The sequence below is a fragment of the Mustela erminea genome, chromosome 12 (genome assembly GCF_009829155.1).
Source record: "Mustela erminea isolate mMusErm1 chromosome 12, mMusErm1.Pri, whole genome shotgun sequence".
NCBI classification, from domain to species: Eukaryota; Metazoa; Chordata; class Mammalia; order Carnivora; family Mustelidae; genus Mustela; species Mustela erminea.
The window spans coordinates 13,490,951-13,507,217 of NC_045625.1; the positions used below are offsets into that span (position 1 = coordinate 13,490,951).

The 16,267-nt window shown below is 39.5% G+C and overlaps 1 protein-coding gene across 2 annotated transcripts in view; it reads left to right on the top strand.

Annotated features, from left to right (window-relative positions):
- Positions 1-12,016, top strand: part of C5 (complement C5) — a 105,833-nt gene extending 93,817 nt beyond the window's left edge. For both annotated transcript variants that reach the window (XM_032308555.1, XM_032308554.1), the window contains 8 exons: positions 71-173; positions 630-704; positions 813-918; positions 1,611-1,694; positions 2,576-2,665; positions 5,771-5,854; positions 10,731-10,869; positions 11,711-12,016. In XM_032308555.1, the coding sequence (XP_032164446.1) occupies positions 71-173; positions 630-704; positions 813-918; positions 1,611-1,694; positions 2,576-2,665; positions 5,771-5,854; positions 10,731-10,869; positions 11,711-11,849 (820 nt within the window). In that variant the 3' untranslated portion in view covers positions 11,850-12,016. The remainder of the gene's footprint in view (positions 1-70; positions 174-629; positions 705-812; positions 919-1,610; positions 1,695-2,575; positions 2,666-5,770; positions 5,855-10,730; positions 10,870-11,710) is intronic.
- The last annotated feature ends 4,251 nt before the right edge of the window (positions 12,017-16,267 follow it).

Below are 16,267 nucleotides of genomic sequence, written 5' to 3' on the forward strand. Positions count from 1 at the left end.
AAAAAAAAATTAAAACCTAAAGAATCTTGTCCACTTATTTATTCCATTTCCGATCTCTCATTTATTTTAGCTACAAGCCCAGCAAAGAAGAATCATCATCTGGGTCTTCCCATGCAGTGATGGATATCTCTTTGCCTACCGGAATCAATGCAAATGCAGAAGATTTAAGAGTTGTAAATGTTCTCTTTTACATATTATTATGGATGCTTGGTTTTCTTTATTACATTCTTTTACAGATAAAGCTATTTCCTTTCATTTTAACATATTTTATAATTTATTAAATTATATATACAATTCTGTGTATAATATATATAATAAAATATAATGTATTTTAATATATCACTTTCATAGAATCACCTACAATATTCTTTCCAAATCAATAATCTACCTAAGTTTTAATTTTCCAAAGTAAAGTGGGTGTATATACTTGCATGGTCTGAACAAAATGTAAATGCATAGGATTACATGTTCAGACTTTTTCAAGAGGAGGAGCTGCTCTTCAACTTTTTTGATAGTGGATTACTTCCCCACGTCTAACATCCCAATATGGGGTGAATGCATTTAAACAAAATGATCAACTTAAAAAAAAATCATGAAATTAAATCCAAACTTTCTCTTTCCTCTCCCAGCTTGTGGAAGGGGTAGATCAGCTACTAACTGATTATCAAATCAAAGATGGACATATTATTCTGCAACTGAATTCGGTAAGTTCCACCTCCCATCAATCCCCATTTCCAATCACTATTCAAAATTTTCAGGCTAAAATGTTGAGTTTCTTCTCCCATAATTTGCTCAAACCTTGTAATTGTCAGATTCCTTCTGATGAGTTCCTTTGTGTTCGATTCCGGATATTTGAACTTTTTCAAGTTGGGTTTCTGAGTCCCGCTACTTTCACGGTGTATGAATACCACAGACCAGGTAATCAACTCTACTCTAAAATTTCTTCGGAGAACTACTTTGCCTTCATTACAGTATCCATTGCATCTCTCTTTTTTTGAGAAACTCATGTACCCCCTATTTCTTTAATTCTCCCAGAATCAACACAGTGTTGGGTATATAACTTGTTTAATAAATGTTGAATCAATGATCCTACATTTGATCACTGAGCTTTTTCTGCGAATACTAAGTAATCAGAGAGCTCTTTGGTTCACAAGACAGACAACTCCATTTTAGGCAGTTCTACTTGTTTAAAAAATTCTAAGAATGAACCAAAGTCTCACACCCATTCATTCTAGTTTTATCTTCCAAAATCACATGGAACATACTTGGTCCCTCTTCTTCTATTCTCCTAAACAATTACAGCTCTTTCCGCAGACCCTTGTATAACAAAATTTACTTCCTCTCATTCATGGAAGTGTCAAATATTTTAATTCTAAGAAATAATATTGAACAGTAAAATTTCAAGCACAGAAGGGGAAATCATTTTGAAGGAGAGTAAAGGGACATGCGTCAGGAGAGGCAATGCATAGTTTAATCTCCTTGCATCTAAGTTAGAAAAAGAAATTTTGGAATAAGTCATCTCCAAAACCCCATGGGAGAGGCTCACTGATCCATAAATGTGTTGTGTGTTAATCAAGTCACCTCTCCTAACTATGCTTTCATTGCCACAGATAAACAATGCACCATGTTTTATAGTCCATCCCATGCCAATCTTCAGCAAGTCTGTGAAGGAGTAACGTGCAAATGCGTAGAAGGTAAACTTCATTTAACATGTTCAGACTGCATGCTTGTTTAAAGCAGCACTCATAATTCAGGACTAATCTGGAAGAAGCTATTTGACAAACTTGTTCCTCTCAGCTGACTGAAAGCTGGTTGATTGAATACTGTAAAACTACTTTTCAACAACTTCTGAACACCCTGGTAGTTTCTACTGTACAGAGATGGAGAAACACCTGCTAGACAATTTGTTGGATATTAGAGGAATAACAGGATGTGAAATTCTTGCTTTTTACCTTGTCTTTTTAATGAAATAGGACCACAGCTTAAGAGAACAGAGGCTCAGGACTGAGCCACTAGCCCTATTCTTTTTCTTTTTCCTTAACACTCAGTGACATCTCTGTTTATTGTCCAGCTCCCTTCAGTCTTCTGTAAATCCTTTCCCTTGGTCAAGGAAAGGACCCAAAACTCAATAATCATCAACTGACTCCATGAGGGTCTGGGTTGGTTTGGGATTTATTTTGTTTTTCAAAAAATTTAATATCTATACGAGGTACTTATTGTACCATTTTATAGCTCTAAATCAGTCCAGTTATCATTTTGGTTCCTTCAAGAGACTTTTAATTATACTCAAAATGGGAAAATTTCCTCCTTTCTTTAATGAAAGCATATACATTTCAAAAGAACTGAATTGAATTTGGAGCGACTACCCATTCTAAGCCTCATGTCCCAGATTTTGTTTTTGTTTATTTCATTTTGTTTTTGCTTTATATAATGTCTCACTTTATGGAAAAGGAAAAAAATGGTATTTATAAGATTATACTGAGTTGCCAGGGCTTGTGAAAACTGTGTTTACTGCCAAAGGGAGTGCCTGCCTCTTTACGATAACCTAACTTTTACCATTTTTCACAAAATCCAGCTGACTGTGGACAAATGCAGGCAGAATTGGATCTGACAATCTCTCCAGATACTAGAAAAGAAGCAGCATGTAAACCAGACATTGCCTATGGTAAGTTCAAAGTTTTGTATAGAGTTCCGTTAAACAAAGTTTTATGAATACATGATCCATTAGAGAGCAACAACTTTTTATAGTGACTATTTGGATACTACATTCTATGTTCCCTTGAAGGAAAATGTCAGTTTTCAGCATTAACATGCAAAATTATCTATCCTTCAGCAAGGAAATGTAACTTTCATTTAAAACGACAGGAGTGACGTACACACCCAGCCAAGATACTTTGCGCTATTAGACCCCATCAAATTAAACAGAGAGAACTTTTGAGAAGCCCTGAAGGTATAAGATTTCACTATTCTTCCAGTCAGTTGAGCAGAGGCAGACACAAAGATGGTTTGGGGGCTTAGAATTTTTTTTTCAAACTCCCTTCAAAGACAAGGTAAAAATATCAATACTAAATCATTTTAAATATATACAGAATTGCAGTGTTCTGCTTCAAAAGGAGCATCTCCTTCTGGATGTCCAGAGCTCAGAGCTATGTCAAATGCCCAGGACAGTTGTGGTCTTCTCTTAAGTTCAGAGAATTAGCTCCTTTATTTCTGTGTGTGTGTGTGTGTGTGTGTGTGTGTGTATGTGTGTGTAAGTTCCATATATATATATATAAAATTTTAAATTCAATTAGCCAACTTACAGTACATCATTGGTTTCAGATGTAATGCTCAATAATTCATCAGTTTCATATCCAACACCTAGTGCTCATCACATCATGTGCCCTCCTTAATGCCCATCACCCAGTGACCCCATGCCCCCAGCCACCACCCCTCCAGCAACCCTCAGTTTTTTTCCTAGAGTTAAGAGTCCCTCATGGTTTTTCCTCCTTCTCTGATGACTTCCCATTCTATTTTCCCTCCCTTCCCCTACGATCCTCTGCCCTACTTCCTACGTTCCACATATGAGAGAAACCATATCAAAATTGGTTTCTAATGTTTATTTCTGGCTTCTTTTTTTTTTTTTGAAAGAGAGAAAGAGAGCATATTGTACACTATCTCAAACGTGTGGGGGGGGGAGAAGGATATTATCTCAGTACAGTTAATTCAACACTGTGTGTTTACTGACTGCTTTCTTATATCGTTTCTCATTGGAGTCCCATAAGACCTGTTTGAGGTAACAGAGAATTATCTGTATTTTGCCAGTGAATAAACTAAGTTTCAGGGAGATTGAATAATTTGTTCAAAGTCATGTAGGAATTAAGTAGTAAAACTAGGATGCATCCTGCTCTTCAGTATTATTTCCATTATATTACACTGATCTCGCTTACTGGAAATACAGCCATCAGAATAAATTGGGGATGATTTATAGTCTTTCTTTCCATAGAATTCATCTTGATTTTTTTGTGTATTTTTTTAAATTTATTTTTTATTTATTTTCAGCATAACAGTATTCATTGTTTTTGTACCACACCCAGTGCTCCATGCAATCCGTGCCCTCTCTAATACCCACCACCTTGTTCCCCTAACCTACCACCCCCACCACCACTTAAAACCCCTCAGATTGTTTCTCAGAGTCCATAGTCTCATGGTTCACCTCCCCTTCCAATTCCCCCCAACTCCCTTCTCCTAACTCCCCATGTCCACCATGCTATTTGTTATGCTCCACAAATAAGTGAAACCATATGATAATTGACTCTCTCTGCTTGACTTATTTCACTCAGCATAATCTCCTCCAGTCCCGTCCATGTTGCTACAAAATTTGGGTATTCATCCTTTCTGATGGAGGCATAATACTCCATAGTGTATATGGACCACATCTTCCTTATCCATTCGTCTGTTGAAGGACATCTTGGTTCTTTCCACAGTTTGGCAACTGTGGCCGTTGCTGCTATAAACATTGGGGTACAGATGGCCCTTCTTCATCTTTATTTTTTAAAAAAAGATTTTACTGGGGTGCCTGGGTGGCTCAGTGGGTTGAGCCTCTGCCTTCAGCTCAGGTCATAGTCTCAGAGTCCTGGGATTGAGCCCCACATTGGGCTTTCTGCTCAGTGGGAAGCCTTCTTCACTCTCTCTCTCTCTGCCTGCCTCTCTACCTACTTGTGATTTTTTTTTAAATCTTTTTAAAAATATTTTACTTATGCATTTGAGAGAGTGAGCAAAAGAGAGAGCATGGGTAGGGGTGGGGTATTGTTGTGGGAGTAGCAGAGGCAGAGGGAGAAGCTGACTCCCTGCTGAGCAGGGAACCCAGTGAGGGGCTTGATTCCATTCATTCATTCTGAGATCATGACCTTAGCCAGAGGCAGATGCTTATCTGATGAAGCCATTCAGTCATCCCAAATTCAGGATATTTCAAAATTTGTTTTAAGCTACTAATTCAGTTGGCCTTTGGTTCTGGCACAATGAGCTCATTCATTAATCTAGCTAGCTGGAATCTCAAAAACGGGCAAACATTTTGGGTCATTCACTTCAACTCTACCAAAGCAAAAATGAAAGGATCTTTTCTCAGATACATAGAAGGGATCGGTCCCTTCAAGATGCTCATTCCAAACCTGAGATCAAATACCATGGGTTAAAAACTGATGCCTGAATGAAGAGAAAACAGGATAAAGAATGTCTCGTGTCAGATAGCTGCCAATCCCAGCAAAGATGAGTCAGAAAACCAAATCCTATCAAAATTCAAAGATCAGAGCCATTGGAGGTATCCAAACAATCCAGGCAAGGGAACAGGAGGCCCACAGGACAGGCCTGAATGATAGATAAAGGCCCCTCTGTGGACAAATGGAAAAGGAAGGGGCCTTTCCACATTCCCCATGGGCATGACTCCACTAATCTTAAAGGATCAAAATCCGAACTTTACATTTAACAAAGACATATCTTGTTTGTTTAGTGTGCTTCTCTCTTTTAATTTAATGCTGCTCTTATCCTAATCAGCCTGTTCTACAACAGTGGCTAGGGCTAATGATTCTTAGCAGAATAAACCATTAGTCATGATCAGTAGACTCAGATTGGGAGTACTTAGGAAGGTTTTTTGGAAGAAATGAGATTTACCTCAGGGAGCTCATAAGAGTTTGCTATGCCTCATTTCTCATTTGTTTGACAAACTCTGGCTTCTACTGGACATGGCATTAGCGATATTAAGCATGAATTCTTGTGTTGTTTCTTCTACCAGTTTATAAAGTTCGTCTCACATCTATTACTGAAGAAAATGTCTTCATTAAGTACACTGCAACCCTCCTGGATATCTACAAAGCTGGTGAGCATTCATTCATTCATTCTTTCACTCAACAAATATTTAGTACTTACTATGTGCCATTAATGGGCGTTATATTGATAGACTAGGCATTGTATTAGACACAGAGGATACAACTCGTATAAAACAGCCAGAGTTCTTGCCTTATTAACATTTATATTCTGTTCAAGGAGACATGTTCAGAAAGAAAGAGAGACAGAAAGAAAGAAAGAAAGAAAGACAGACAGACAATGAACAAATAATTCTAAATCATAACAAGTACTATATCTGAGACATGTAATTAATGTGGGAAACTCCTTCAGTGTGGTAACAGATGGCGTCTTTTGGGAGTGATATTAGGAGTTAGCCATTCTTAAAGGGGTGTAGTGAAGAGCGAACCAAATATACAACCGCCTGAGATAGCAAGTAACCTGGCACCATCAGGGAGCTGAAGAACCCCAGCAGGGGTCAGAGGCAGGAAGACACTAGTATGAGGTGAAGCTGAGAGGTAGGCAGGAGCTGGGTCATACAAGCATTTATAACGCATGACAAGATATTTAGATTTTATTCTAGAAGTCCAAAGGGAAGCTAACAAAAGGTTTGAGGTAGGCAAACAAGATGATTTGATTTATGGTTTTAAAAGATCATTCTGGCTTCTTTTGTGGGAGAGATCGAGAGTAGAAACAGGGAAACCAGTTAAGAGCGTCAGTGAAGTACAAAGCTGTGGGTTAGATGCCATGTGAGGATAAATGAGACATTTAATAACCAATACAATAAAATGAATTCACATGTAAAAAAAATATAAAACATTTTAAAATTGTTCCCTTTTATTCTCTAATTAAACTAAGCTATAAATATTATAAAACTTCTTGTCAAATTATATAGTCACACAAATCGTTCATTAAATAATTCTAATAATTCCAAATAAGCTTTTTAGTTTTAGAAATTGTCAGTCTTATTTTGCTTGACTCACTACAGGATTGCCCCTCTCTGAGCTCTGATTTGACAATAAGGAACCACATCAAACCTCCAACTATATCTTTTTTTTTTTTTTAATTTATTTTTTATTTTTTATAAACATATATTTTTATTCCCAGGGGTACAGGTCTGTGAATCACCAGGTTTACACACTTCACAGCACTCACCAAAGCACATACTCTCCCCAATGTCCATAATCCCACCCCCTTTCTCCCAAACCCCCTCCCCCCAGCAACCCTCAGTTTGTTTTGTGAGATTAAGAGTCACTTATGGTTTGTCTCCCTCCCAATCCTATCTTATTTCATTTATTCTTCTCCTACCCACTTAAGCCCCCATGTTGCATCACCACTTCCTCATATCAACTATATCTTTATCGAATTGATAGTCTTTACAAAACCTATAATCTCAATAAGTAATACCTCCTAATAGCAAAGGTACTATCTGTGGTCCTGAAGTCTCTCTCAGCTTCTATTCAATTGGTAGTAATTGCATTCAAAATGTTTCTAGTCCTTCAGAACTGTATGACATTTTTATGTATTCAGTGTATCTCTATTATCAGCTAAGTCATGACAACAATTTATTGAATTTTTGAAATTTGAAAATTTATTGAATATTTGGTTTTCCTAACTTTCTTATTTTTATTCCCCTTTAACCCTGAGAGTTTTACAAACATCATAGACAAAGTTTTAGGATTCACAATTTTTTTTAAAAAAACTTAAAAGTTCATCCTATTTTTTACTTTTGCCATTAAAACAAAAATATTTTCATATAACCCTTAAGTGGCTTGATTTTGTTTTATATCAAATTTATAATCATTTTATCTTGCTAAAAGCTTGTTCCACTTTCATAGTTTCCTTTATTTTTATACGATTTCACTATTCATTCTCTAATCTGTGAGCTTATTAAAGTTGATATATATTTTATTGAACATCTGAAGACTGTATTGACACATTTGCTAGACTATCATGAGCAAGTCACCAAAAAGCGTATCTATCCACTTTGTAAATATTTGCTTCTATACCACAATATTTATCAAAGTGAACCAATCAGGCTTGACATGATTTCCAAACTGTCTTTGTGATTCTAGCACTACCAGCTGACTGTCCAAATTCCAATATTTTTCCAATTTTCATTATTGCAATTTTTTCATTATTGAAATTTTTAAAGCTTTTCCTATTATTACTTAATTCTGCCTAGATACGCAGAACACTAAACTTACAAAGAAGTAGTTACAGTGAAATGATCTGGCTTGGCTCCTATCTTTGTGGTGTCCAGAGACACTTGATACCTGCTTGATAGGTAATTCAGTCAACACCTAATTGAACAGCTGGGAACTTCAGAACTTTTGCTGAAACTGGACTCTTCCCTGGCAATCTATTTGTACCAATAAGGTGTTCACATAAGTATTCCTCATTGACTCCTTTTCTCTCTAACAGCTTGATATGTTATTCAGTTGTTCTTTCCAGTACCTTGAAATCAGCAAAACCCATTAAACGATCTTCAAAGTCCCCAATTTTTTATTTTACATTATTTTAAACACTTTTTATATTCATTGATTTTTTTCAATAGTGGTTGAACTTTTATCACCTTATTTATATTTTCCAAAAAGTTGTGTTCTCAGTGCTCGCTTCAGCAGCACATATACCAAAAAGTTGTATTCTCATTTTACTAGGTATAAATTTTGCAATAAGTAGGAGTGTAAACCTAAATTGCAACTTTATGTTTATATTAATTTTTTTCTCTTTTGAAATTCTATCAAGTTTTTCAAGTATGAAAATGCTTCATCATTTTTAGCCATAGACTAATAATACTTTCCAAATCTTGATTGGCTTGATCGATACTCTCATAAAAATGTGTTTCTGGTTTTTATTATTTTCAATGTTTTACTGTTTGAAATTGATTTGTGGTGTTAACCTGTTTTTTTCCCATTGATGATCACAAATTTTCTGAATCATAGTTGTCATTCTGATGAAAATATGTGTTTAGGACTCTGATCTTTTTGCCGTCTAACTTTGAATGCCATTTGCACCCAGCTTTCACATTATAAGTAAGAATAAACCATTCCTATTTTTACTGAAATAATCAAGTATTCTTCATTCCAGAAATACAAGTTATTTGTCTTATTTTCTCCTAATTCTTACATAGTATCAGAAGACATCCCAGGCTGTTCTGAATGTTGGGCAGTATGAGATGATCCCTAAGCTGTAGTTCTTTATCAATATCACTTCTTCTTTGTTCTCCTGTCCATTCAGATTTATGACATTTAAAAGGAAATGTTAGAAATGTTTGTATACTTTATTACCTCTTCATTCCAGGTGTTCCTTTTTTAATTGTATACATTTCAAATTTATATAACTATCAGAACACCACACATTTACCACTTACCCAAAAATTGCTGCACATGAACAATAAGCCAAGCTAAAAGCTAAGCTATTTAGAATAGAGGGCAAATAGGCAGTTCAAGGATAATGATAAACTGGTGTTTCCCTTAAAATACAGGGTGTTCTGAGTGACAATATAAATGGAAAAAAAAGATCAATGATTGTGACAGCTGAGGTTAATTAACTATTCCCTCTTCTGGATATACTTGAGACATTTTTTTTTTAAAGATTTTTTATTTATTTATTTGACAGAGAGAGATCACAAGTAGGCAGAGAGGAAGGCAGAGAGAGAGGAGGAAGCAGGCTCCCTGCTGAGCAGAGAGCCCGATGCGGGACTCGATCCCAGGGCCCTGAGATCACGACCCGAGCCGAAGGCAGCGGCATAACCCACTGAGCCACCCAGGCGCCCGTACTTGAGACATTTTATAACAAAAGGTTTTTTAAAATAATGATAAGGCCTGAGCAGCCACACTTCTTACCATGACAGGGGCTGAACTGGTAAACAGTGCTGGGAATGCTGCTTAGATATCGCTGCCAGGGGAAGTCATGTCCTGAAGGTCATCAGGAAAGTGTAAGAAAACCAGCTGGAACTGATGTGTGCATGCTTATTAAATATCACTAATTAAAGCTTACCATATATGCAGTTACTATGAAGCATATGTCCAGAACTTTTTCAGGATTCAATAATTAGGATCACTCTGTCCGAGTCAAATAACTGATCATCAGTCCTGAATCTATAGCAACGAGTCAGATCCAGTCCCTGCCTCAAGAAGTTTCCTGCCTAGCTGAAGACAGATAAATGGAATAAAACATTGTGATAGAAATTCAAGTATAAGGGGAGTGGAGGAGACAGAGAGATATTTATGACAAAGAACACAGAGAGACAGAGAGATATTTATGACAAAGAACACCCAGGAGTATTTACTGGATACCTCGAGAATTGAAGATGTGTTTCCAGATGGGTAGAAATGCAACAGGACAGCATGGGAAGGAATGCATTCCATGTAAGGGAGCCACCTTCTTGACTACTCCTGAGTTCTTTGAGAATCCCAAAGTTATCCTCTTTCAAACCCTCCAGAGTCTTTCACACGTCTTGTACTTCTCTACAAAACTATCCATTGCCAGCTGCCAAATACTTTTTGATTTTACTATATAACAAGTGGAGATTAATGTTGTTCAACCATAGAGAAGTTCTTTTAATTCCTGGTTCTAAAGAAGTAATAGTAAGAAGCACTAATATAGTGTTTTCTGTGTTGGAAGCACTTCTCATGTATTCACGACAGTTCTAAGAAGGTGGGTTTTATTGTCATTCCCAGTTTTCCAGATGATGGGTCTGAGCCTCATTTGTCCAGGGCCACACAGCTGGCAAATGACCGAGAGCCTGATTCCAGAGTCTTAACCATATGGACATCGTCACTCTCCAATAGCCACTTATATTACGTTTATACTCAATAATTAGCCATGAGGAACTGGAATTGTTAAGAGTTTATGCTCGTGACATCGTAACATGAATGTGATAATCTTACCTGTGTGCCTCTCAGGTGAAGCTGTTGCGGAGAAGGACTCTGAAGTCACCTTCATTAAAAAGGCCACGTGTACCAACGCTGATCTGGAGAAAGGAAGGCAGTATTTAATTATGGGTAAAGAAGCCCTCCAGATAAAATACAATTTCAGTTTCAGGTAAGTCATTTTGGAGTTCCTGATCTTTCCTTCAAAACTAGGTGTCATTTATTCTTAACTACACGTTTCTTATGTGTCAGGCTATTAACCAACAAACCATTAGAAGCCTAAACGCAATAATGTCAGTTTACACTTGATCTTAGCCATAAGGCCAAGAATCAGTGAAACAATGGGAATTTAAAACAAAGAGCCACGTAAAACCATGAGGGCAACTGATCCCTCACTGACGGATAAACCAAGTGAGGACCCGGGTCTGAGGATGCCTCTGAAGGTGCTCACCCAACCCCCTCAATAAGGGGGGTTACTTACTGCCCCCTCAGTAAGTTCTCAGACTGTTCTCTTTGTAAAGAGAGAAATGTTTAAATACTCATTTTATTGTCTCTTTTAAAAAAATAGATCTTGAGGGGCACCTGGGTGGCTCAGTTGGTTGGGCAACTGCCTTTGGCTCAAGTTGTGGTCCCAGGGTCCTTAGAGTTGGGCCTGCTTCGGGCTCCCTGCTGGGTGGGGAGACTGCTTCTCCCTCTCCCTCTGCTGCTCTGCCTGCTTGTATTCTCTTGCTCTCTGTCAAATAAATAAATAAATAAATAAATATTTTTAAAAATAAATAATAGTTCTTGAAATAGATACCATTCCTGCCTTTAATCGTGGGAGCCCTCAAGTGGCTTCCTGAGATTTGGGGGTTTGTGGTCCTTCCCAGGGGGAGGCCCGTGCAGCAGAGCCTGGCTGACAGCATGGCCTCCTGGGGCCCGGACAGCCTGAGCAGGCTAAGCTCTGTGGAATTCAGCTCTTCTCTGTCTGTGGCCATCACCACAGCCATTTCACTGTCGTTTTTTCTTGGCAGGTACATCTACCCTTTAGATTCCTCAACCTGGATTGAATATTGGCCTACAAACACCACTTGCCCCTTGTGCTCAGAATTCGTGGAGAAATTGGATAAGTTTGCTGAAGACATCTTTTTAAATGAATGTGAAAACGCCTGAAGAGGTTTAACTATGCACAGTTTTCACTGTGGACTCCTGCTGTTGAAGTGTCTTCCTTTCCTTTCTTTCTTTTTTTAAACATTCACAGCTGGTCTTATTTGGAAAGCTCGCTTTACTTAGGATTAGTGGCACTTACTTTTATTAAAGAACGATTTTAAGAACTGTAACTTTCTGAAATACTGTGGCCTTGGGGGCATGGACACAAGTACTCCTGCCAAGGTTATCAGACACCAGAAGCAATAAAAATTGGAGCGCCTCCCAAAACCTGCCACTCAGGAATGTTTGCTGGGGACGAAAGAATAGCCCCATTGAAACGTAGTATCTTACAATAACATGGCCTTTGCTTGAAAGAAAATACCAAGGAACAGAATATTGATCGTTAAACCCTGACTTTGCTTTCAAAATGTGCAAAAAACGAAAAAGCATGTTATTTTATGCTAGGGCTGCTTCAAACGCACAGTCAGGCAAATTGAAAGGTGGACAGAGGCAGCGACGGAGACCTGGAAGACCTAATGTCAAAGCCTTCAGCAAACTGGGAAGGGAGGAGCCTCTGCACTGGTTCTCTCCCCTCCCAGTGTCCATTCCTTGCCTTCATGGGGATCCCATTCCTCCCCGCCCCTCCCTCCCAGCACTCAGTCCTTTCCCCCAGCGATGTGCTCTTGCCAGGAGTTGCTACCCTGGAAGGCAAACCTTAATGCTTGCAACCCAGGGAAGAGAAACCGAGTGGGAATCAAGAGACCTTTCCTCTGGCCCTCACCAGGTCTCTGAGCCCATCTGAACTTTGGAAAAGAAGATTTGCAATAGGACGTTCATTTTCAAATGACATTTTGTAAGCACTTTAGACCTCATGAATTTTCACCTAGATTCCCATTTAATGTCTCAAGGACCTCACAAGGTGCAGGGATTCTTACGAACCTCACTTTAAGGATGAGGACATTGAAACTTGGAGGAGTCAAGCCATTTTTCCAGCCTAGTAAAGGGCAGAGTTGGAGACCAAGCCCCACTTCCTCTCGGTCCGCACACATCCTTCTTCCACATCATTACACCAGTACATTGCTTGTGAGGTTTAATTTTCTAAGACCAATGCGGGATGCGGCTGGAGCTTCTTAGGTAGAGTTTAACAAGGTGCACCGAAATCTCACAAGAAAACATGAAGATAAACTCTGGATATAGTACTGATGGTGACTAAAATGCATTCCCATCTTGAAAAAGCTGCATTTTACCACTTGGGTGAAATGACATAAGGTTTACAATGTGCCTTATAGGTAATAATATTTTCCACTTCCAGGAGCTAAGAATTTATTTTTGTTAATGACCGAGCTCACACTGTAGGGACTCCCTTGGCAAAAACAACCCATGTGTCAAATATGCCTTAATTGTGCCAGCAAGGGTGAGGTGCCCCTCTAGAGCAGACCTAAAGCATCTCCTGTCACCTTCTAGCTGAATGCAGCGCTGGGAGGCACCAAAGTCTCTGAGCTGTGGAGCTTTCCAACATCAAACCAAGTCTTTCTGAGTTAGCCTGGTACCATTTACAAATCCACCAGATCCTCTTCCGCTCACTCTTGTGCATTTTAACGTGCTTCTTTAGTGGGGCTTTCACAACCCTCCAAACAGTCTGGGGTCCCCCCTGAACCCTGCATTTCCCTTCCAAGTCACTTGCAACTACTTCTTTAAGCACGTACAAGTGTTTATGTAGTGTGCAGCTTCCTAGCACCCCTGTAAGCTCTGCGTGGGCAAGTCCGGATCTGTTCTGTTCACCACAATCTCCGCTGTGGTGAGCAATGCTGGGCACATGGCAGAGACTCATTAAGTGTTTGTGGATTCCACTGAGAATGGGGCATTAGAAGGTCCAAGTCCAGTCTTGACTTTGCCCCCGCAGGGGCTTGGGGCAAGCCTCTTCATCTCTTTGGTGGCTTGTCAAACAAGAAGTTGCATAGTCAAAGGCCTTTCTATAGCTCTTAAGAAGATATTTTATAATCTTACATTGCGAAACAGAAAACAGAACCACATGGCATTGAAGAAGGACGTGTGTTTTTTTTCCTATGAGTATGAGGGGAGCTCGGCGAAGGGCATGAGTGCAAGAATGGGGCGGGGGGCTTCCTGAGGCCCTCCTGAAAAAGGGAGTGCAGGATTCGCGTAGGTAGAGGGAGGCAGAAGGATCTTTGTGGTTGAAGGGAAAAGCATAGGCAGGTTTCCACTGGGGTAATAAGAAGACTTAGGAGCTACAAAGGAAGCCTACTCATTGAATAGCCATACATTTAATTTTTAAAGTTTTTATTTTAATTCCAGTAAGTTAACATACAGTGTTGTATTAGTTTCAGCTGTATGTTAGAGTGATTCAGCTATAGGTTTAACGTGTATTAGGGAAAAAAATACAACTAGCACCTCAAAGCTGTGATATACAATTTTCTTTGAAAATAAATGTATTTATCAAAAAGTAAGTCTATTTAAGGAAAAGTTTTAAGTAAACAAAAGTATAGGTTGTTCTTAGGTCAAAAAATCATGAGTTTGGCATGTACAAGACTGATGTTTAGGAAACTCTGTCTTCAGAAAATATGTGGAATTGACAATGAGCCAAGCTTAAGGCAGGCGACCTCACTCCGTATTTCTCAGTGAGGGATTCTGAGCCAAAGTCATGTTCAGTCTTACTTTCCATCCTCCGTGATGCTAGTTTATTCAGCAACATCCAACAAATATGTCTTGATTTAGTTCTAGGCACTTGGTACCCAGATTCCCACCCTTATGGAACTTAGATTCCAGCTGCGGAGACACACCATGAACAATAAAGACAGTAATTATGTATCTGACCCTGACTGTTAGAAGGTGATAGAGCTTGGGGAAAAGAAGAGGAAAGCAGAGTAAGGGTGCTGGGGAGTGATCAAGGGAGGGGTTGCAGGGTTTTTTGTTTTTTGTTTTTTAACTTTAAAAACCTTATTATATATTATTTTTTTATTATGTTCCGTTAGCCACCATACAGTCCGTTATTAGATCACGACCCATACCCTTCACCAGTTTTAAATAGAGTGATCTGGTCAGAGTAGGTTTCAAAGTGATACCTGAGCAGAGACTTGGAGGTGGCGAAAGAAGGAGCCATGTGGTCACCTATGGGATGAGTGTTCCAGGCAGAGGGAGCTCCAAATCCCCACACGCGAAGCAGGAGCAAGCCTGGTGTCTTATGGGAAGAGCCAGGAGGCTGGTGTAATGGAGGTAGAATGAGTAACCGGGGAGGGAGGTGGAGAGCGGAAGCCAGCGAGGGCATAGGGAAAAGATCCCGCAGATCTTGGAAGTGTAATAGCTTTATTCAGAGGGAAGGGGGAGCCGTTGCAAGGTTTTGAGCAGAGGGGTGACAGCAGGAGTAAATTTACAGTGCAGTAAATTTACTGCAGTAAATAAGGCAAGAGATGTGGCGAGTGAACAAACAGAGCTTATTGGCTCTTCAGTGAAAGAGAACGAATCCCAAGGGAACCACAGAGCTTCTCAAGAAAGGATGAGAGAGAGAAATTCTTACAGGATTTGGGCTTGTGATGGATTCCTTTAGGGAAGGTTTAAGGAAGCAGGGCTTTGCTGTGGATTGGACGCTCTCAGGAAGTAGGAGTCATCCTATGAATGAGTATCTGAATTCTTACCTAACTTGAAGGAAAGGAAGTAACAGTCACTCACATTAGCCAGGAAAGGGGGCGTGTTTGATCGTTTTTGTGGTTTGGATAATGTTCTTATTTTCTACTCAAACATGATTATGGAAAAGTCTCTTTTTTTTCTCATCCTGCACCATTGTGTCTGATGTGATGTCTTTGTGTTCCATGATGTCACCACAGCCTGACTCTGAATACCAACCAGGTCAACTCCTAGGGTCACCAAGCCTGGCTCCCAGACTAACACCCGGTTATCTTCTCTCTCACCGGCCTTTTTTAGAACACGTACATACACAAGCAAGGCACAGATTTACATCCAATTTCAGAAGCCCTGTGAAAGTCTTCGTGTGGGCCTGAGGACAGCCTCAGGAGCTGGGCCGCCACATTGGAGAGATTCCCACAGACGCGAGGCAGCTCTGCGTCATGTGTCCACAGCTTTCCCTATTCCTGAAACAAATTGATTCAGCACGCTCAGTGCAACGTGAGGCCCGTGTCACCAGGGACATGATCTTTCACTTTGATTGGGAGGTTGAAATATCCCTTCATGGTTCTGAATCAGAAAGGAATTGCGAAGGAAGAGAGGAACGAATAGAGGAGAGAGGGTAGAGGGGAGAGAGGGGAGGGGAGGAGGGAGGGAGGGGCTGGTTTTAAGACCAGATGAGAACTCCATTTCTAAGAACCTTCTGGATTCTTCTCAGCTGGCAGGGTCCCCACCCTGACAGACATGTTGGCAGAAGCAGATCTGTTCCTTGGAACACAGTGTCTGCTCCTTCACTGTTTCCATCA